Source organism: Squalius cephalus (genome assembly GCF_949319135.1).
Source record: "Squalius cephalus genome assembly, chromosome: 19".
NCBI lineage: Eukaryota > Metazoa > Chordata > Actinopteri > Cypriniformes > Leuciscidae > Squalius > Squalius cephalus.
This window is the reverse complement of record NC_137140.1, coordinates 26,299,550-26,322,505: the sequence shown is the minus strand read 5'-3', so window position 1 is coordinate 26,322,505 and position 22,956 is coordinate 26,299,550. Positions and strand designations below refer to the sequence as shown.

Sequence of the window (22,956 nt, the reverse complement as noted above, 5' to 3'; positions counted from 1 at the left end):
TAAAAGGATTACAATGTAAAGATTTATTATTGTGTATAAAAAGATATGGTGGAATCCGGCTTGTCCCGTAGATGATCTGCTTGCGCACTTTTACCTCGCGCACTGTTTGCGCTCTGGAGACGGCTTCGGTCTTTCCACTATCAAATTCTGTCATGTAAATAGCGAATCTGCCATGGCGCGAGCTCAACTGGCATTGAGACTATTATGGTGTAACGCACGACCATAGACTGTAAAAGCGCACGACACGTAAATCCCAAAACACACCCATTACTCATTATGACCGGAAAATTTTCTGTTTTGAATTTTTAAAAATCACAGCTTAATCAGAATGGTACGAAACTTGGTGACTTTTATGGCATTAGGAATGTACACACACAAAAAAAGATCGTTCAAATAGGGCCCCAAATCTATATAGAGATTTTTTTTTCCCCTGTTCTTCACAGACACATTTCTCAAACCTATAAACACAAAAAATCTCTATATTTATTGTTAAAACATGTTTTTCAATATAGCATTTAATTTAGTCATAACAGCTCATGGTTGTAACTATGAGCAATGTGTCATTCAATCTTTAGAAAAACGGATTTAGTGACATCCAGTGGATGAAGGTCATAACAACACATGCTGTTGTTAAAGGTTTGCCTGCAAATAAACAAAAGGAGCAACGATTTAGGTACATGGATGTGTGTGTGGAATTATTTTATGATGAATGCAATCAAGTAGTAATTGTTCAGTCTTACACACTTACAGCATCTTTCGGCGGCGGCGGCGGCAGTAGGCAGGGTTGACACTGAATCTATGGGTTCTAAAAGAAAAACCAACAATCATTTAATTTTAGGGTGCATCCATGAAATTGTTTTCCTATCACAATAACATGTGCTTAGAAAACTTTTACCAGATTGGTACTCTCCACTGCAACTGATAGCTAAAAACAAAACAAAATAGTTCAATTAAATAATCCATCCCAAAAAATACCTGTTTCACAATAAAGTATACCATAACTAAATTAAGAATGACTGCTTTTTGACTCACATTCCTGGTCGCGGGCACACTTGTTTTCATCTGTGTAAGAGAAACAGATATTTAGATGTGAAAATCCAAAAATGAAAGGCACACTATGCAGTTTCCGTTTTTCTCAAACAGCGAATCTAGGGGTGTAGGCTACTTGTATTTAACGTCACTGTCGTAAATACCACTCACGCAGAGTCGTCTCTGCACTCTTCCGACCGCGCTTTCTTCTTTTTTTTTGTGGACTCTGCCATGATTCACGTCTGAAATGCGTGCTAGTGTCTTCCATACAGGCTGCTTCATATGTTGTTGATGTATGTGACGTCGTGCTGTAAAGCAAGTCATGATTCTTGCGAGATTTGGCGGGGCGCCACCTCTCAAACCTGCATTGCTGGTTTTGCCAGTGCTTGGTTTTTCAAAGCTGTTATATTAAGGTGCAAAGCTTGCATAGTGTGCCTTTAACATTTATATTTTACAATGCTGAAAAGGTTTGTGACACTTATTACCATTAAGTGTCTTGTAAGAATCGCTCACACAGCTCAGGTCAATGTCTGCTAGCCATTTTAAGCACATGACCCCTTGACTGTATTCAATCTGACATGAAGGTGTCCATCGATCAGACGTACAAATTGGGGCACGTCCCTCCATCTTCCTGAAGCAAGTGAACTTTTCTGCAGTCTGCTTTATTACAACAGAGTAGTTGCACTTTTCTACAAAACAAAACAGATTTTGAGAGTAAGTAAGATTTTAAAATCCAATTTAAAAAGTGCAATTTAAAAGCAGCAAGTTATAGGACAAGTTGTAGGACAGTCACACTATTTTAAGTGTTGGCCATTTCATTTCATAATTCTTAATTCACTGTATTGCTTACTGTTTATTACCCACAATTCACTCTGTCTCTTTACATTATGGTAATAATGTCTGTCTCTAATACATTATTTACCATAATGTAATGCAGAGATGTCTTTTAAGTGGAAAACAATCAGCTACTTGTTAAACTTGCTTATGTCAAAGAAAGTCAGAAAATTGGGTCCCATCAAGTGTCTTTGAGTTCCTTGTAATGGCATTGAAATGAATCACTTGATACAGTGCACTTACTGTGTACATACATGTTTTTACATTGTACATGTATTTTTATAAATGTGATTGATGTAATTCATTTCTGTAATTACATGTAACACAATATTTAATTACACTGTTGACCCTTCCCTTACACAACCTTAAACCTAAACACAACACCAAACCTGTCCCTATCTTTACCTATATACCTATTTACCTGCAATACAACATGAACACAATAAGTATATTGTTCCTAACTTTTTAAATCCAAGTACATAGTAGTTAAATACACCTGATACTGTATATAAAGTACATTATTAAAGGCACATAATATAAAGTGTGACTGAAAATTGTGAGCTGCCGGTGGAAACTCCACACTGTGAGTACTGTGGGAGTTTAGTGGAAGAACGCTCACTCGGTAGCATGAGTAGTTTTTACACACTGCTTTGAGGTTTTGCTTTCTGCCACCAAAGCACCTTATAATAGACACCCAATAGGAATTATTCTTATCCGTAGCACAAATGGTGCAAGATGCCTTACCGAGCACCACTAAATATAGAAGAAAATATAGCCTGGGATCTGATTTCTTTGTAAAAAGTGACACCTTTACACTGCAAGCAAACACAACACATATTGACCAATAGAATTGAAAATGTAGGAGAATGAAAAATGAATTTACCGTTTTGAAGTGCATTACAGCAAGGAAAAAGGCAAAAAATCAGCATCTGCAAACAGATATAAAACACACTTTAAAATACTGTATACCACTCGAATCATTGTGATATTACATAATATATAAAAAAGACACTAATCTAAACTCTTCAGTGTTATCAGTCTGCTGCTTGCCTAACATCCTTAGAGAATTGTCATGTTGACAGTTGACTTTAACCACAGATTAGTGGTAATGTATTATTTCTGCAAGTTGGAACCACCACATTTGGCCAATGACCACTTATATTCAAACGCGCATACCTATAGACTGAACTCGTAATGTGCACGTGCACGCCATCAGCGTTCTCACAGGTTCTCGTTTTTAAGTTTGCGTAGAGAGAACTTAAAGAGTTCTCTTACGAGAGGTTCTCTCGTATTGCGTAGTTGCTACGCTACGGGAAAGCCTTCCTTTCTCGAGATACTGAAGCCAAAAATTATCCTTAATTTTTATAATCTTGTCAACGCAGTGCGGCAGCCTGCAGACCTAGGGCGAGCTACTAGCGTGCCCATTGGCTGCCCTGCGGCAACTGCAGCAGCCTACCGCTGAGCCCTTGGCGTGACGTCACGACCAATGAGCGCGCTTGGCGCGCTTAATGCGTCACAGCCCGCGAAAAGGGGTGTGGCTTAGCGTATATAAACAGGGCTCGGAGGCTGCTTCTCTGATTTCTGTCTTTTCAGCGAAGCTCTTCGCATCGCTGCTCTCTGAGGAAGCCGCCGTTGAATCAAGCGACCAGCACGCCGAGGATCTCAGCCTGAGGACGCTGGCCGCCTTCGCCGCCTTCAGCTTTCCCTGCCTGCTTCGCTATCCGGCGAATATATCCTTTTACTGCTCTGTGTTGTATGTGTGTGTGTGTTCGCCCCGCGACACACTTTGCATCTAAAAGAGCGCGAGGCGTTGTTGCAAATGCCTCGCTCATCCTGTGGCTCGTGCAGAGCCTCGCTCAGCGACGGAGACCGCCACGTGGTCTGCGCTCTCTGCCTGGGCCTCGACCATGCAGCCCGCGCCCTCTCCACGGGCGGCTGCGAACAGTGTGAGGACTTGCCGATGTCGACCCTGCGGGCTCGACTCGCCATGTTTGATGATCCTCCACCTTCCCCGGCTGCCTCTTCAGGGCCGCGAAAGAAGAAACGCCGCTCTCAAAGGCCTCCCGAGCCGGTGGTTATAGCTGAGCGCTCGCCGGAGCCCCTCCCGCGAGCCTCGCTCTCTCCTTCTCCCCCGCCCTTCACCGACGCGCAGCGGCCGGCCACTGCCTGCACTGCCGTCGCCTTAGGGGATGAAGCAGATGACGCTGCTGACAGCTGCTCTCTGCTTGCTTCGGACAGCGAGGAGTGGTCGGGCTCTCACCGCTCCGCCTCCTCGACTCCAGAGTCTGGCAGGTCCCGCTCCAGTGTTGACGCGGAGCTTATCCGCCTCCTCACCAAAGCGGTCGACCGACTGGGATTAGACTGGTCCCCACCCAAGGAGCCCGCGCCGAACCGACTCGACGGGTGTTTTCTGCCTAGCCGCCGCCAAGCGCCGGCCTCTAGGTCAGCACCCTTCCTGCCCGAGCTCCACGCGGAGCTATCGAAGTCGTGGAACGCGCCCTTCTCCGCTAGACTCCGCTCATCTGTCTCCTCGGCCCTCTCCCAGGTGGACGGGGCCGCCGAGAAAGGATATACCGGCATCCCTTCCGTTGAGGAAGCGGTGGCAACGCACCTTTGCCCGCCGTCTGCTAGATGGCGCTCAAAGTCTGCCCTGCCGTCCAAAGCCTGCAGGACCACATCAGCTCTCGCCGGCCGCGCATTCGCCGCCTCCGGCCAAGCTGCTTCCGCCCTGCACTCGATGGCTGTTCTCCAGATCCTGCAAGCCGACCTCCTCCGCGAATTGGACGAGAAGGGCTCGGATCACACAGCCTTAACAGATCTGCGCAGCGCGACGGACCTTTCGCTCCGCGCTACCAAGACCGCTGCACAAGCCATCGGCAGATCTATGGCCGCGCTCACCGTCATCGACAGACACTTATGGTTGACGCTGGCGGATATGAGTGAGTCAGAACGCGCTGTTTTCCTCAACGCCCCGCTCTCGCCCACTGGCCTCTTCGGCCCTGCGGTCAGCGGGATTGTGGACCGCTTCTCTGAAGTGCAGAAGGCGTCGCAGGCTATGAATCTCTTCCTGCCCCGCCGCTCGAGCCCAGCCGCAGGCCGCTCTCAAGCTCAGCCTCCTGCGCGCAGCTCCACACAGCGCTCGTCTCGGCCACCAACTGCTTCGCAGCGACGCCAGGGCGGCCGCCCTAGGTCGCGCTCAACCAGCCGTCACAGACCGCCGCCCCCCCCGGGGTCCGCGTCCCAAGATAACGCTGAAGTCTGAGCCCGCGAAGTCCTCCTAGCACCCGCAGGGAGGAAAAGATGGCTGAGTCCCGCTGCGGCCGGACCGCCATCAAAACGCCCAGCTCTGTCAGTCCCCTCAGTACAGGCTACTGCAGCAGCTTACACCGCAGCCAACGAGCCAGTAACACCACTCGCTCGCCTGCACACAAACGCCGTTTTTACGGCGGCCCAAATAAATCTCAGAAAGAGTGTAAATTCGGGTTTTCCGGCTCCGGCCGAAGGTGTTGTAAGTGTAGAAAATGTGCCCACTCCCACGTGCTCACTGCTTCACACAAACACGGTCCCCATGGTAACGCGTTCAGAGCGCTCTCTCATAAAGCGGTCACACACCGCTCGAGTACTAAGTGTAGTAAATGTGCCCACAACTCTGTGCTCACATCTACCCGTAACTCGCTCTGCCACTCGGTTACCCCGGGCAACAACGGCTCAGGCCGAGAGTATTATAAGTGTAGAAAATGTGCCCACTCCCATGTGCTCACTGCTTCACACAAACAGGGTCCCCATGGTAACGCGCACAGAGCGCTCTCTCATGAAGCGGACGCAAGCCGCTCGAGTATTAAGTGTAGAAAATGTGCCCACAACCTTGTGCTCACACCTACCCGCTGTTCGCTCTGCCAGTCAGTTACCTTGGGTCACAGACCCTCTAAAGCTCCCAAACACTGGCCATGTCATAAGTGTAAACTCTGCGCCCGCTCACGAGCACGCGCACTCACTTTTAGACATTATAATCCCCACGCCACTCTCGCGCCTGGGATGTTTGACAGCAAATCACGCTCCATCCGATGGGACCGAGCTACTGAATGCTGTTCAGTCGGCCAATACTGTTTACCAGCCCCCGTGTCCGAGCACCAGCGGCGCGCACGCCGCTCCATCCTCTCTGATACAGGTTCCCCATCCCGCGCAGCGCGGCGATCTGAACCCAGAGACCATTCGACCCCTAGCTATGCATGCGAAAGCATGGGAAGCGATTCAGGGCGCGTCAGAATGGGTGCTGAATACTATAAAACACGGCTATTCGCTTCAATTCGCTCGTCGCCCTCCGCGCTTTACAGCACAGACGGAGACGAGAGTGAGTTCAGAAGCTGCGCACCTGCTTCAAGCAGAAATAGCGAAGCTGCTGCGCAAAGGGGCTATAGAACAGGTTCATCCTTCTCTGAGCGAGTCGGGCTTTTACAGCCGCTACTTCCTCGTACCCAAGAAGGACGGAGCGTTAAGACCTATTTTAGATCTGAGACATCTGAACAAAGCCCTCATGAGACGGCCGTTCAAAATGATCACAACCAGAAAAATCCTCGCGCAGATTCGCCCAGGAGACTGGTTTATCTCTCTCGATCTAAAAGACGCATACTTTCAGATCCAGATAACTCCCCGTCACAGGCCATTCTTGAGATTCGCCTTCAACGGTCGAGTATATCAGTACACAGTCCTGCCCTTCGGCCTGTCTTTGGCACCCCGTACATTTACGAAATGCATGGACACGGCCCTCGCTCCCCTGAGAAAACAGGGAATGCGAATACTGAATTATCTGGACGATTGGCTTATTCTAGCGCAGTCAGAGACGGAACTTGTGTCTCACAGAACAGCGCTTCTCAGCCATCTGGAGGAGCTGGGTCTCTCGGTCAACTGGACCAAGAGCTCGCTATCGCCCCGTCAGTCAATTTCCTTTCTTGGAATAGAACTGGACTCGGTGGCTATGACGGCCAGACTGTCGGAGCAGCGCGCGCGCCGCATCCGCCTCCTCGCCACATCCCTCCAAATAGGCAGCCGGGTTCCGCTGAGGACATTCCAGCGTATCTTGGGGCATATGGCCTCAGCTGCAGCAGCGCTCCAGCTGGGCTTACTGCGCATGCGCCCGCTTCAACGCTGGCTGAAAGCGCGCGTGCCCCACCGAGCCTGGGCGGCCGGCGGCTTGCGAGTCAGAGTGAATCAGGGCTGCATTTCAGCCCTGCAGCCCTGGCTGGCAGCCGAATGGTATCTCACGGGAGTGACTATGGGAGTGATTTCACACCGGAAAGTTGTCTCGACAGACGCTTCCAACCTAGGTTGGGGAGCGCTCTTCGAAGGCAGACCGGTCTATGGCCGCTGGTCAGACCAGGAGAATCTCCTACACATAAACTGTCTAGAGATGCTCGCGGTCGAGAAAGCGCTCAAACACTTCCTCCCATTCCTCCACGGTCACCATGTTCTAGTCCGCACGGACAATACATCGGTAGTGGCCTATGTGAATCGCCAGGGCGGTGTCAGATCAAAGACGCTCTGCACCCTGGCGGAACGCCTCCTCGTGTGGGCTCAGCACCCTCTGCGCTCGCTGAGAGCCGCGCATGTGCCTGGCCACCTGAACGAGGGTCCCGACAGACTGTCCAGGGACAACGTTCCCCCTGGGGAGTGGTCTCTACACCCCCAAACAGTCCAGTCACTGTGGCGCCGTTTCGGCAAAGCGAAAGTCGACCTTTTTGCGTCAAAAGACAACGCTCATTGCCCAGAGTTCTTCTCGAAGAACGAGGACGCGCTGGCCCAGACCTGGCCCAGCGGCCCGTTGTACGCTTTTCCCCCGGTCTCTCTGCTGCCTCAGGTCATCGAGAGAATCAGGGAAGCGCGCCACTCAGTGCTCCTCATAGCCCCATGCTGGGAGAACCAAGCTTGGTTCCCGGATCTAATACAGCTGGCAGACTCAGCCCCCTGGCCGATACCGGTGAAGAGAGACCTTCTCTCTCAAGCCCGCGGCTCGATATGGCATCCCCATCCAGAGCGCTGGTCTCTGCATGCGTGGAGCCTCAACGATTACACGCTGATCTGCCAGACGGGGTCATGAACACGATCATACAATCTCTACGAGGCGGCTCTACATGTCGAAATGGTCAGTGTTTAACAGATGGTGCACTGCTAAGGGGCTCGATCCACAGACATGTGGGGTATCGCGAATACTGTGTTTCCTTCAAGAGCTACTGGACGCGGGCAGGTCCCCCTCCACGCTCAAAGTCTATGTTGCGGCCATTTCAGCGACCATTGCTCTCTGTTTCAGAGCGGGGCCGCGCATTAGGAAGGAACGAGTTCGTCATCCGCTTCCTTAGGGGAGCCAGGAGGATGAACCCCCCGCGACCCCCCGCGGTTCCTATGTGGGATCTTTCTCTGGTCTTGGAGGCCCTGAGAGCGCATCCCTTCGAACCCTTGGAAACTGTGGATATGAAATACCTCACGCTCAAAACCGTTTTTCTGATAGCACTGTCTTCAGTCAAACGAGTGGGAGACCTTCACGCGTTATCTATTAACGCCGCGTGCCTCGAGTTCGGACCTAATGACTCCAAAGTCATTCTCAGACCGAGGCATGGGTACGTTCCCAAAATTTTGGGCACTCCCTTCAGAGCACAGGTCATTTCCCTCTCAGCCCTGCCAACGCACGGCAGCGAGGCCGGTAGTAATCTCCTCTGCCCGGTCAGGGCGTTGAGAAACTACATTTCACGGTCCGCCGCTTTCAGGCGCTCGGATCAGCTCTTTGTTTCGTTTGGTGGGCGCACCAAGGGTCTCGCCGCCTCGAAACACAGCCTGTCCAGATGGATAGTGGACGCTATTGCTGTGGCTTATGCGTCTAAAGACCTGCAGTGCCCATTGGGCATTCGAGCTCACTCCACCAGAGGCATGGCCTCGTCGTGGGCGTGGTCCAGCGGGATTCCCATTCATGACATTTGTGCAGCGGCAGGCTGGGCCTCCCCCTCCACATTTGTTAGGTTTTACAACCTGGATGTTCCCGCCTTGCAGGCGAAAGTGTTATCAGTCTAAGTCTCGCGTATGCCGGCCCACTATCTGTGCGCGGGCTACGGTGTGTGATTTAGCTCTACTGGTTGAGCTGCACTATGCAGGGAATTGTCAGTTCGGACCGGCCGTGCCGCTCCTAACCCCCTAGTGTGTGCTTATGTACGGCGCTAGCCCTCTTTGGGCCGCCCGGCTCTCCGCTATCACGTTCCCCGGGCTCTCCCTGGGACTCATTCAGTGGATGCTGGGCGCGCACGGCGTTGACAAGGGCGTTCCCGTAGCGTAGCAACTACGCAATACGAGAGAACCTCTCGTAAGAGAACGTTTCGGTTACTCACGTAACCTCTGTTCTCTCTAGAAGAGGGAACGAGTATTGCGTAGCCCGCCGTGCTCGCGCCACGAGCTCATTTCGCTTCATGCGACAGAAACCAGAGAAGCAGCCTCCGAGCCCTGTTTATATACGCTAAGCCACACCCCTTTTCGCGGGCTGTGACGCATTAAGCGCGCCAAGCGCGCTCATTGGTCGTGACGTCACGCCAAGGGCTCAGCGGTAGGCTGCTGCAGTTGCCGCAGGGCAGCCAATGGGCACGCTAGTAGCTCGCCCTAGGTCTGCAGGCTGCCGCACTGCGTTGACAAGATTATAAAAATTAAGGATAATTTTTGGCTTCAGTATCTCGAGAAAGGAAGGCTTTCCCGTAGCGTAGCAACTATGCAATACTCGTTCCCTCTTCTAGAGAGAACAGAGGTTACGTGAGTAACCGAAACGTTTTCTGTTAAAACGGTGTCGTGTTAGCGGCCCCTAAGATAACAACTAATGATCGTTGCGACAGAAGTGAATCAATCAAAACTAAATTTAGCTGGACAATAACTTTATTCTAGAGCTGCTGTAAAGCCAAAACAATCTCTGTTACTTTAATTTCCTATTATCACTGTAAAGCCGCTTTTGGACAATCTACATGGTTAAAAGCGCTATATAAATGAAGATGACTTGACTTGACTTGACTTATTTGGGTTCATGTTCCAACTCCACTTATATTTACTGTAGAACCTTGTATTTTGTATCTGTGAAAATGAATTAATGAGGCTTTTGGAAATACATTTATTTTTTTGATGAATCAAAATAAACAGTTACACTTTATTTTAAGGTGTCTGTGTTACAGTGTAATAACACATTTAAGTACTGAGTGATGTTAATTAATGTACTTACTGGGTGATGTTCAGGAATAGTGTTTAGTTTTAGGGTTAGTTGCATGTAATTATGCATCATTCCTAGTTATTATAAGGACACTGTAAAATAAAGTGTTACCAAATAAACTTTTATTCAGCAAAAATGCATTCAATTGATCAAAAGTGTCAGTTAAGACTTTAAGTAAGAGACGTCTTTCAAAAACATTTTATTCTCCACGGTTTTGAAAGGTATATAGGGAAAATGTGTTGGTTGTAGTGGGACTGAAGCCCCTTTTATGATTTTTTTATGAAGTAGATATTTAAAATGGTACATGATTATTTCACTGGGATTAATTATTATATTTTATATTTGAATTAAAGAATATATACAATTAAAAGTCTTTGTCTGGGACAAGGATAAAACAATAAAAAAAAAATTCATACAAATGAATGATGAAGGCATGATAAAAAAAGCTTCCTGAGACAATTGTATCTCGAGAACAAGATGGAGGTTAGAATAACCAAAAGGTGATTCAGCTTTGGCTTAAAGACCACTGACATTACCGAATTACTCAGTATACCACAAAGACAACATTCAAAACATAATGGAACGTTTAACATCGTAAGTGAAAGGAACATTCTGTAAATTTTCTTGGTAACCGGTATTGTGCAACACATGACACAAATGTGAATGGAGAAAGATATGAAGACGTTTTCCAATTTCCTACTCATCTTTTATTTATACTTTTACTGTAGAGCATCCATTATTGCTAAATGTGTTTAGCATTATTAGCATCATAAGGAACTGTGGTAGTGGGCATGTCAGGACATGCCACATGGCTGACAAGAGATGTCTAATGACAACTCATTCCTACAAATCTAAGATAAAAAGATAAATATGGTATCGAAACAACACCCAATCAAAGATTCACCAGGCTCAACATCATTTCGCTAGACACACAGTAACCACGGCACATCTAGATTTAAAGTGAGCTAGAATGAGAAGATGAAAGATCGCATTGACTGTATTTTGGTTAACACCCAAATCACTTCTACAGCAGTGTCATTGATTTCTACGAAATAATTAAATAATCATAGCTGAGTCACCCTCATTGCGTTCCAAATACAAAACCAAAGATATTTTGAAGAATGTTTCAGTAGTTTTTGTCCATACAATGAACTTCACCGTGGTTCAGAGTGGTTTACACCCCAAAGTTCTTAAAAATATCTTCGTCTTTTGTGTTCAACAGAAGAAAGAAATGTATTCATGTTTGGATCAACATGAGGGTGATCATTTTTGGGTGGACTAACCCTTTAGAAACATTCCACTTGGTGAACTTTATAAGTCTCCACGCAGCATAGTTAAAGATGCCCCCGTTTCCCGTAAGAGGTGAAACTCATGGGACTTCTGTAATTGTTTGGTCATGAAGACATTCATATCCTTTGGCTCAGGTGTCACCAACCCTGCTCCTGGAGGGCTACTGTCCTGCAGACTTTAGGTCCAACCCTGTTCCAACACACCTGCCTGTAATTATCAAGCAACCCTGTACAGCTTGATTAGCTGGTCCAGGTGTGTTTGATTGGGGTTGGAGCTGAAATCTGCAGGACTGTAGCCCTCCAGGAGCAGGGTTGGTGACACCTGCTTTGGCTAATACCCAGATTCGTTTTAGGAAGAAAAACTAAGGATTTGTTAAGTGTCTGAATGCATTCTACACAATTTCTGGTCCAAGATTACACCGGATAATGTGCATTTTATCTTATCCAAACCACAACTATTTCCTTCTAAACTGACTTTATAGCCAAAACATGAAACTAGGCTATATTTAATTGTCTAACTAAAAGATAATAGCCAGATACAAATCATAATTACGCCACATTTAGTCAAACATAAACCACAGCATTTGGTTATCATTCATGTACCTCACATGCACTCTGACTCAACATCAGTCAATGCTTAGATTGCGGGTAAGAGCATATGCACATAATATCCAGACATCGTGTGAAGATGTAATCAAAGCTTTCATCGCAACATGAACTACCATATTATAATTCAAACTTATATTAAGCATATAAAATGACAACTCAACCCCTTTGGGAGTTAATAAATAAGTGATAAACAGAGCATGCAAAGAAAGATAAGATCACTCACCACTACAATGGTGCAAGGAGCCATCGTGAAAAGAATGAAGGTTTGCCAAACCCACTTAGAAAGCACATAAAGCCAGCCTACCTTATTCGAGTAAACCGCCTCCCCAACCTCTTACTTCCTTAAATTAACTTTCTTTGAGCTCCACTTTGATGGTGGTAACTACATTAAAAAAAAAAGTCTGATTTTGCAAAGTGCAACCACTGACAACTCAGAATATAAACTGTGACACCACAGGATTTGGAATTCTTGGGAATTCCCTAACAAAAGGTCACTCTTTAAAATATATTTAAGGTCTAATTTCCCCCAAAGGTTTTGCAATACTTATAGTTATATGCACACTGGTAAAGTTTTACAATATGTGCTAGGTACACAATGTATAAGTTGAGTCTGCATTTAAAATGATTTCAACATGCTTTACAAATAATTTGTTTGTGTATTTTACAAATTAGGCATATAACAATGTGCAGGTTTTTATATATATATATATATATATATATATATATATATATATATATATATATATATATATATATATATATATGGTGCATAGTGGAAATTCATTCATAGCATGTACAAATGGAGTCTCCAAAGCTGTCTGCCTTTCCACTGCTCTTGAGGCCACTTCCTGGATAGCACTGATCATAAGCAAATGCCTACATTTGACCTGCAGATGATAGGAGACAGGAAATACATTTTACTTATTTCACTAAGCTGTGAAACATGTGCATCAGAAGACTACCCTAAAGACTAGGCTACCCTTTAAAAATCCTCTTAAATCTTTTGTAACATTATAAATGTATTTAATACCATTTTAATGCATCCTTACTGAATAAAACTTTTTAAATTTTTTTTTTTTTTTTTTTTTTTACTTTACTGACCCTACTGAAACAGTGTATGTGACATTTAAGAAGCTACATTCACGTGTCATAATACCACATCCTGGTCTCACCTTTCCAGTAAGAAACTGGCAGAAGTAAAGGACCATCCACAGATACACCCTCCACCAGCTCAACTAAACGCAGGACGTCTTCAGGGTCATCTACAAACATTTCTTCTGGCTCATCAACACTCATCTCTAAGCCACAAGGGCCCATTGAAACATCACTATCTGCACATATAGCACAGATAAGGACATTAATAAATCGTAAAACATTAATAAAAAACATTCATCTTGAAGTCACAAACAGTAGTGACCGTTATTCAAAGGTCAAGTGGTCCTAATTAGTATATATTTTTGTGTCGTATTTTCCACTACATTTTTAAACATCCTTATATCAAGATAAATTATTTGAGAAGCAAAACTGCATCAGAAACTTGAGGAACTTTAATTGTATTAATTACCATTACTTTAAGATTTAAATCTCATTTGGGATTAAGAAAAACCTGAAAAAAAACAACAACCTGTGGCTGAATGAATAAAGAGTCATTGTGACATTGTGATATAAGGTCTATAAATAATTGGCAAAAATGGTGGGAAGAGGACGTGTTTATCAGTGCAGGACAAGGGGGATTTCAAGCTGACTTACACGTATGTGCAAGTAAAAGGGAAGTAAAATAATGTCAAATGTTTTTGAAACAAAAAAGCTTGTTGAATTGCACTAATCGAAAAAAAAGAATGCATTGCATTAACCATACTTGCATTTTAATGGGCTGTAATTCAACATGGTTGTAGCCTATATTTAAGCTGTGAATATTTCAATTCAAAACATTTCACACACATTTTCATTGTTTAAAATTCAATAATCCATATTCACCTTTCAGATTTCATTTCCAAAATATTCAGTCTGTTTAAAAATACAACCTATAATATTCGACAGGGAATTTTCGGTCCATTTTATTTTATTATTTTATATTAGCTTTATTTGGACTTTGTCAACACGTGCTTGCACCACCTGCTGGTGAGCACACTAACAGCAGATGGCGATTATGAATCAGTACTCTACTGCTATTCCTGCAGTTCCCGGATGTGAAATGTTGAATTTTCTGTCGACAGAATTTGAACCACAGAATTTGTGGAAGCGATATTTTAAAGCGAAATGAAATGGACCGTAATTTGACTGTCGAATATTATGGGTTGTATTTTTAAACATAATTCATATTTTGGAAGTGAAATCTGAAAGGTGAATATGGATCGTTGAATTTAAAAAAAAATGAAAAATGTGTGTGAAATGTTTTGAATTGAAATATTCACAGCTTGAATATACGACCATGTTGAATTTCAGTCCATAAAAATGCAGGCCCTAAAAATACAAAGCATTAAAATGCAAGCACGGTTAATGCAATGCATTTTTTTTTTTAAGTTGTGCAATTCAAGAAGCTTTTTTGTTTTAAAAAAACATTTGCCATTATTTTCCATAGTTTCACATGTTTTTTGTTTTGTTTTTTTGCGAGAGAGGCATACAGCAGTGGTTACTGTGGTAGACCGTTACTGTGCTCCTTCCGAGGTGAGGTGACATCTAGATTCTTATTATACTTTATGCTCTCATGTAAATTACTAATTTTCATGGTTTGTGAAATATCAAGTAAATATTGATACTGTACATGGATGCAACATGCATTGTACAAAATAAGCATATTTAAGATATATTCTATGGTTTCACATTTTGGCTTCTCACATCAGACATACAAATGGCGCCGCAATCAAACCACTCCCACACTGTAAAAAAAAATTACATCCCCAAGTCAAAAATTTCTAGTGACTGATCACATCTAAATTTTCCAATTAGTCTGACGTATTATTTCTCATTGAGCCAATGTTAACAGACTATTGCAACAAGAATTGCACTTGGGCCAATTTAAAAATTTAGATGTGACCAGTCACTAGAAAATTTTGACTTGGAGAGGTTAGAAATTTTTTACAGTGAATATTGTTTTGTCCAGCTTCTAAACATACTCTAAGTCCATGTGGTTCTGCTATCAATGGGGAAGTTACATCAGTCTCATTCTTTACCTTTGACATTTGTACATTCAGTGGTGTCAGTGGTTCGCTTCTGGTCTAAGAGGAATTTCAATGGAGGAAGCTCATCTTCACTGTCATCCATGTCCAGATCAGCTCCATCTGTGATGTACATCTCTCTGTGTGTCCCTCTATCTAAACATAGGCAGGACTCACATTCAAAACTAGAGTGTGTGGAAAAAATATGTCTAATTATGTAAAATATTCAAATAAACAAAGGAATAATAATAAAGTTAACAATTTACAGTATAGTTGCATAGATTATCACTATTTACATGCACAAATCATCATCATTACTTTTACAGCAGTTATTAATATTGTTTTGTTAAATGTGTAGATTGGAAAACAGGAAGCTTAGTAGACAGTCGACCACAACAGATGCTGAATCTTTTTGCTCTGCACTGCTCTCTTCCACAGCTTTGTTGTTTTTTTGGACTGACCGTTTTTTTCCTTGAGCCGCATGACCAAGGGCTTTGTGTTCAGATGCAGCCGGTGACTGTTGCTTATGTGCTGGAGCAGGTTTATGGCATGAAGGACAGAAGAACTATAGAACACCATCTTTTGCTCACGTAAGCCATCAGCACTAATGACAAACTTCCTGCCCTGTAGTGCAACCAAGACCACAACTCATTCTTAAACTGCAAAACAGACGTACCGTAGAACATACTGAAGACGTCAAGTGAATAAAATGTGGTTCCTCGGAAGGATGTTCTAATGTCACAAGTGATTGTTGAATTTGTAAACAGTAACAATGCAATGATCACCTGAAATGTAATGGAATAAATGTCTGACCATGGTATGTCATATAGAAACTGTTGTTTTCCATTCAGTGTCTGGAGAGTAAAAACAAGACACACATCTGTAAGGGGAACGTGCATGAATGCTTTGAAGAATCGTTAATCAACCCTACAGAAAAGACTGGATTAGACTCGCATGAATGCATTTCTATTCTGTTCTAGGTCAGTTTATAGTGGTTGGTGCTGGTTTTATAGAAAACTTAACATTTATGGGTAGAATATGATTAGTCTGTCCAGTTCCATATGGGTGGCATGGAAGATGTATCCAGTGTTGGGGAAAGTTAAATTAAATTTAGTTACTTGAAAAAAGTAATCTGATTATGTAACTTGTGTTACTTGTAATGCAATACCTTTAACACTGAATGTAACTGGCCTTGAATTTAGACTTACCTCAGAGATCTGCAATCCTCCAGAAGCCAAGCCTATGAGGATACAACCTTGTGCTTTATTCTTTTCCTGAGACAGTAGGAACAGAGATAAGGGGCAGAAATGGAAAGAAAGAGAGAGTGTGTCTGAAACTGACAGAAACAGAGGATCTTATCAGTGAAACATGATAAACATCAGTAAGACGGATGTTTGAATCAGGGTTGGGCAAAATTCAGAACGGAAGAATTGGCTGCTTTTCAATAGAGCGTGTATTTCTGTAGACCAACCTACATTTTCTATTACCTTTTGGATAATTTCAGAAAAAAAGCTTTGTGTATAACAAAAGCTTTTTTTCTCAAGATAATCTTCACAAACGAACATAACTTTTATGAATTTATGAAGCCTAAATACAATTGCCAGAAGTAGAGCTCAAGGTCACCACCATTTAGCTTCCAACAACTCTTTGACTTTATTTAGTTTGAGTTAAAATAATTAGCAAGAACGCAATTATAAACACAATGGGCCTCATTCACCAATATCTTCCTAAGAATTTTCTTAACTTTGCACTTAATAAACTTCCTAAGAAAAGTCTACGTCGGATTCATGACATGTTTTTAAACAACAGAATTGTTCGCACCTTTGTTCTTAGGATTGATGAATCCCACGTCTTCGTAATTGAAAGCGCGTGCCAGTTGTTCCTAATTAGCATAAGAAGACACCCTGCAAATTCCCATATAAGGACAGGACACTTCAGGGTCGTGTGCAAGAAAAGTTGGAGAATGGTGGTGGTCGACCGATCACCAAACGAAAAAAGAACTTCAGTAATTCTGAAACAGAAATTCTACTGTAACAGGTAAATGCCAAACGAGGCATAATATTTGATTTAATTCTTCTCCAACAAATGATCAGAAATACATTACAGTAAAATACTATTATTGTAAACGACTGTAGAATTAAATAAAATGCAGTAACCAATTATTTGGAGCAAACTGTCATCACTCAGATGTGCGTAAGAGTGCTCTTGAGTGTGCGTAGATTTTGTTCTTAGCTAAGAACAAATCCAAAACATAGGTGAATGTCAGAATCTTCGTAAAAAGTGCGTAAGTGGGGTTAAAGAACACATTTCTTCGTAAGACCGGTTGCTGAATGAGGCCCAATGAGGTTGTAAAAGCAGACTTGTGAGAACAGTAGTTTATCTGTGTGATATGATGACGTTTAAGCGCCCACAAAATGTCTGAAGTGACATTTAGTGTAGTGACATCCAATCCTACAGTTCTGAATTTTGTTTATTAGTACTTATTACGCACATATTAATGCCTTATTCTGCATGATCATATTCTACATCCCTTAATCCTACCCAATACTTCAACTTAACAACTACCTTACTAACTATTAATAAGCAGTAATTAGGAGTTTATTGAGGCTAAAATTGTAGTTAATAGTTATAGTGATAATTGGACCCTAATCTGAGTGACCAAACTAAGTGTTCTTCCACTTTAATCAGTAAAAGTTGATTTATTAAATATTATGATATTATTCAATATATTTAAAATATAATATAAAATAGATTTTGAGTATAAATTTAAATGAATACCTTTGAATTCAGATCAAATCATTTTAATACTATTTCCTTAATTTCAATTTTGCATTTGCATCTCTGTTTGCATACCTCAATTCAAGTTCGGAAATGACATTCAAATTTAAAAAGCATTTTCAGTTCAGTTCTGAGTGGCGCACAACTCTAGTTTGACTGAATACCAGAGTTGTAGTAAGTTCAGACAAGACTGTCAAGTCTGAGTCCAAGACCATATTTTCTATGACTAGTCAAGTCCGAGTGCACTTGAAAATGTGGTCTTGGGACTCAAGACTCCAGTCTAGTCTGGCCTCGATTATTACAACACTTCTGAACTTTTATAAATTTTAAAATATTGCTGATCACTTACAAAGCACTAAATGATTTAGCTCCACAGTACTTGAGCGAGCTCTTAACGCATTATAGTCCTTCACGTCTATTGTGATCTCAAAATTCCGGCCAGTTGATAATACCTAGAATATCAAAATCGACTGCAGGCGGTAGATCCTTTTCCTATTTAGCACCAAAACTTTGGAACAATCATCCTAACATTGTCCGGGAAGCAGACACACTCTGTCAGTTCAAATCTAGACTAAAAACACATCTCTTTGACCTAGCATACACATAACACATTATAAACTTTTATAATTCAATGTTAGGCTGCATAGTTTAGGTCAGCCGGAACCGGGAACACTCCCCATAAATCCTGATGTACTTGTTACATCATAATATGGATGTCGTCTACGCTAATATTAGTCTCTCTGTTTATCCAAAGATTACCGCAGTCCGCCGGACCCAGGCCGTATCCAGATCTGATGAAGGACCTGCGCCTGGACATGATGACAACGCAGTCCTAAAGTGTCAACCAGTCCCTCCCTGTTTACTAAAGTCAGCTGGATCCCAGCCGTATCCAGATCAGATGGTGGACCTGCACCTGGACCCATCCATGACGCATCCCTGAAGTGCCAGCCTCATCAGCCCTGTGAAGGCCTCATTGACACGACCAATCTGACTTCTGACCTGTAATGCTGCCTGGATCATAATCATACACTGTTCGCTCGCTGGCCAGAGGAGAACTGGCCCCCGACTGAGCCTGGGTTCTCCCAAGGTTTTTTTCTCCATTCTGTCACCTGATGGAGTTTTGGTTCCTTGCCACTGTTTGCCTTGGCTTTTGGCTTGCTTAGTTGGGGACATTTAATATTCAACAATATTATTGATCTGCCTTACTTAAGATGGACGATGATGCAATTTTCTTCTAGAAACAAACTTTGTTGTATTATTTTCAAGTTATCACTGTGAAGCTGCTTTGATACAATCTGTATTGTAAAAAGCGCTATATAAATAAAGGTGACTTGACTTGACTTGAACAGTGGACTTGTGTTAAAAAAAGTCACTAACTTTGAACATTCTATAGGTGGTGATGGGCACATCACTCAAGGTCAACGCTTCTTGCATGAAATGTAAGGCAGCCTCGCTGGATGACATTCCCTTCAGCTCCCTCTGCAGGGTTGGGATGTGCTTCAGGATATAATCATTCCCACGCTTCTGTACGATCTGTCAGTGTCACAATGAAAACATCATTAGTTTTAACAACAGTTTGTGCACAATAAGAATGGGTGAGCAAGTTTTTTTTCAGCCCCACAAATTTAAACACCCTCACCCAAAAAGGGAAAAAGCCCTGTGGGCTGAAGTATGCAAAGTTTGGTTCTTCATAGTCTCCCAGGTCAGCTTGCAGGGCGTATGCAGCCAGCTGAAAGTATAATCCTTCTTGCTCAAAGCACTCAGATCTCAAAACTCTCCCTTTAAGTTCGGCATAATACAGCTGACGGGCTTCATTGTTTCTTTGAGAATGAAACAAGCAGTTTAAAACAGACACTTAAAACAGTTTTACACAGTTAAACAGTGGTTAATGCATAGGTATCATAAACCAACATTTATAGCATCAATGCTAGTTGATAGAGATAGTATTGTTCATTGTTTATTCATCTTTGCTCATAATACATTAACTGATGTTAATGTTAAGAATTTAATTTTAATTTGTACATTTTGAAAAGTTAAAATGTACGTTGTACATGTAGAAATTAACATTAACCAAGAAAAAAAATGTATTGTAAAGTGAAACCAGTACTTAATGTACATGTATTTATGTATGCATGCATGTATTTATTATTCATTTATTTGGTGAGTAGCTGCTTAATTAGTGGGATAGTGGGATATAAAGCCTACTGCATCATTTTTGATACACAAATGTCTAAGGCTTCTAATTATCAACATGATCAAAAAAACTGAAAAACCTGTTTTACACAATCTAGTACGTTTTCTGTCGTCTAATTGATAGTTTATACTTTTTTAGCAAGTAAAGGGCCTTTTAGTATTATAAAACATTTAAAAAAATAAAAAAAAACTTCAGGTCGTGGAACATGTGCTTTTTTGCAAGGTAAACATGAGAATGCTTTTACATAATATTTCAGGATGAACACTTACTGGCCAGTTTTTTAAATGCTTTAAAAACTTTTTTGTTCTTGGTTATGCAAACATTAAAGTTAAAGGGATAGTTCACCCAAAAATGAAAATTCTGTCATCATTTACTCTCCCTCAAGTTGTTCCAAACCTGTATGACTTTCTTTCTTCTGCTAAACGCAAAAGAAGATATTTTAAAGAAGGTTGGTAATTAAACAGTTGCTGGTCCCCATTGACATCCATAGTATTTTTTTTTTCCTACTATGGAAGTCAATGGGGTCCATCAGTCGTTTGGTTACCGACTTTCTTCAAAATATCTTCTTTTGTGTTCAGCAGAAGAAAGAAAGTCATACAGGTTTGGAACAACTTGAGGGAGAGTAAATGATGACAGAATTTTCATATTTGGGTGAACTATCCCTTTAAATGAAATTGGAGAAATGAAAGTTCTGCAAACATATGGGAACGTTACTTTTGAACATTCCTTGAACATTCTGTAACAATCTGTACAATTTAAAACATCCAACTAAAACATTTCAGAAAAAAAAAAAAGTTCCGTGAACGATGTATAAACATTTTTGTGCTAATGTTTTGAGAAATGTATTAACACAAAGTGACACAAAGTAAGGTGACATTACATATCACTGAAAACAATATCCTAGAAGTAGAAGGGCAAAATGATGGATAAGGAAAACAAACATCTCACATCAACGGTGGAAAAAAAAAAGTACTTACACAATTAGTTGAGCATTTTCTACAAAGTACTGCACTTTCAGTGAAAGAACTACTTCCTCCTATGAAAGTAAACACATGAATGAATAAAAATCTGCACAAGGATGCATGTAACATCTCTAGTGTACGGTGGCCCAGTAGTGCACAACAAAGCAAACATAAGTTCACAACACAGCGAAATCAAGCCACAACATAATGGAAATGCTCCCGACCACTAAAGGGCTCTTGGAGCATAGTAAAGTTAGTTTTCCTTGCCACTGTTTTATAGAATCGCCAGTTTTATTGGTTTTAACAATATGTAACCATTGTATATCGACATGAAATATTACTACAAAATCGTCTACATGCATCATACCGAGAACAGATATGGTCTTTAGATAATAACTCCCTAATTTACCAGGATATTAACTCTAGAACAGTCTATTACTCATCAATAGTGATGTCACCCAAACCAGAAAATTACCAGCCACTCACGAGCTGAACATTCTCTCCGTGGGTTTGTAATTACAGAACTAGTCATTTCAGTATTTACCCCGCAGGTATTGTAACACTCAGTGGTGAATTTCAAAGAGATTATTTCTGAAGGATCATATGACAATGAAGAATGCATTAAAGTATTTATTTGTGCTTGATTACCTTTGATTTATTCTTTCTCCAGGACTTTGGGAGGTACAAGGACAATTTTTGCTCCAGATCTAGGAAAAGCGGTTGATTGTCTGGTACAACGGAAAGAAAATTATGAGCCAATATATGGTTTACTTTAGACAAACAGAACTGTCACTCCCTTCATCCTTGATTTTTGTCTAGCTCAGCATTTAGTCAAATCATTCAAACAAAAAAAAAGGCTCAGTTAGCAGTTTCACATGTAGGCCTACACAAAAAAAACAGAAGGAATCCACATAGCCTACCCTTTACAACACTCAGACCAAAGAGATGAAGATCTGAGATTACGAGTAGTTCAGACAGCTGGTTGATCACATCTTGGCCTCTGTCCTTAAGCTGTAATACAGACATGCTAAAAAATAAGACATACTACATATAGGCTAGCATAAATTAACCACACAAAAAGTTTAGGCTGTTTTTTTTAAGCAGGCCTGTAACTTGAATAACTGACATCTGAATTAATGTTCATTACAAAGACAACATGTGCAGTTTTATGGAAAAAGCTAAACAAGATCCAACATAAATGACACATGCAAAAATATAACTTTCTAACAAACACAAAAGTAGGCCGCAACTCTTAAATCGACACTCCATGTTCATCTCAATATCTCTGTGATAAAATATAAAAACATTTTCACACACTCACCCCAACAGTCATGTTTAGTTTCGTGTTATTTGGCAGAATAACACTGAGACCTCTGCTTTGGTTCTTCATTGTGGATGTGCTCTCTACGAGGTCCTCTTCATTAGTGGTCTCTTAAATTGTTGTCGTCGTGGGCAGTTCTCGTATCTCTCCTTAATACCCTCCCTTTTATATAAAGGAGTCTACATGTTTATATTCATTGGGAAAAAAAAAAGAAGAATCTTAAACTAGCTTGCATTTCTTAGCTGGTCTCCTAGTCCTAGCCTTGCTGATTTTAGAGGGTTTTTAGGGGTTTACCAGCCTGTCAGTCTAGGCATTTTCACACACTCATCCCAACAACAGTCATGTTTAGTTTCGTGTTATTTGGCAGACTCAGACCTCTGCTTTGGTTCTTCGTTGTGGATGTGCTCTCTACGAGGTCCTCTTTTTTAGTGGTCTCCTTAAATTGTTGTCATCGTGGGGGGCAGAGTTCTCGTATATCTCTCCTTAATGATCTCCCTTTTATATAAAGATGCCTAACGATACATGTTTATCTTTCATTGCTGGAAGAAAAAAAAA

The 22,956-nt window shown here is 42.2% G+C and overlaps 1 protein-coding gene across 1 annotated transcript; it reads right to left on the bottom strand.

Annotated features, from left to right (window-relative positions):
- Positions 1–330: 330 nt before the first annotated feature.
- Positions 331–22,594, bottom strand: LOC307147207 (FERM domain-containing protein 6). The gene is made up of 18 exons (XM_079851764.1): positions 22,402–22,594; positions 22,001–22,091; positions 21,729–21,808; positions 21,096–21,154; positions 19,564–19,744; positions 19,302–19,457; positions 16,355–16,420; positions 15,932–16,000; positions 15,608–15,770; positions 15,162–15,302; positions 13,148–13,319; positions 12,786–12,864; positions 2,747–2,792; positions 1,515–1,718; positions 1,033–1,062; positions 896–925; positions 749–805; positions 331–642 (listed from the first exon to the last, which is right to left on the bottom strand). The coding sequence occupies exons 1-18, from the start codon at positions 22,468–22,470 to the stop codon at positions 572–574; spliced, it is 1,764 nt and encodes a 587-aa protein (XP_079707890.1). The 5' UTR covers positions 22,471–22,594; the 3' UTR covers positions 331–571.
- Between the last annotated feature and the right edge of the window lie 362 nt (positions 22,595–22,956).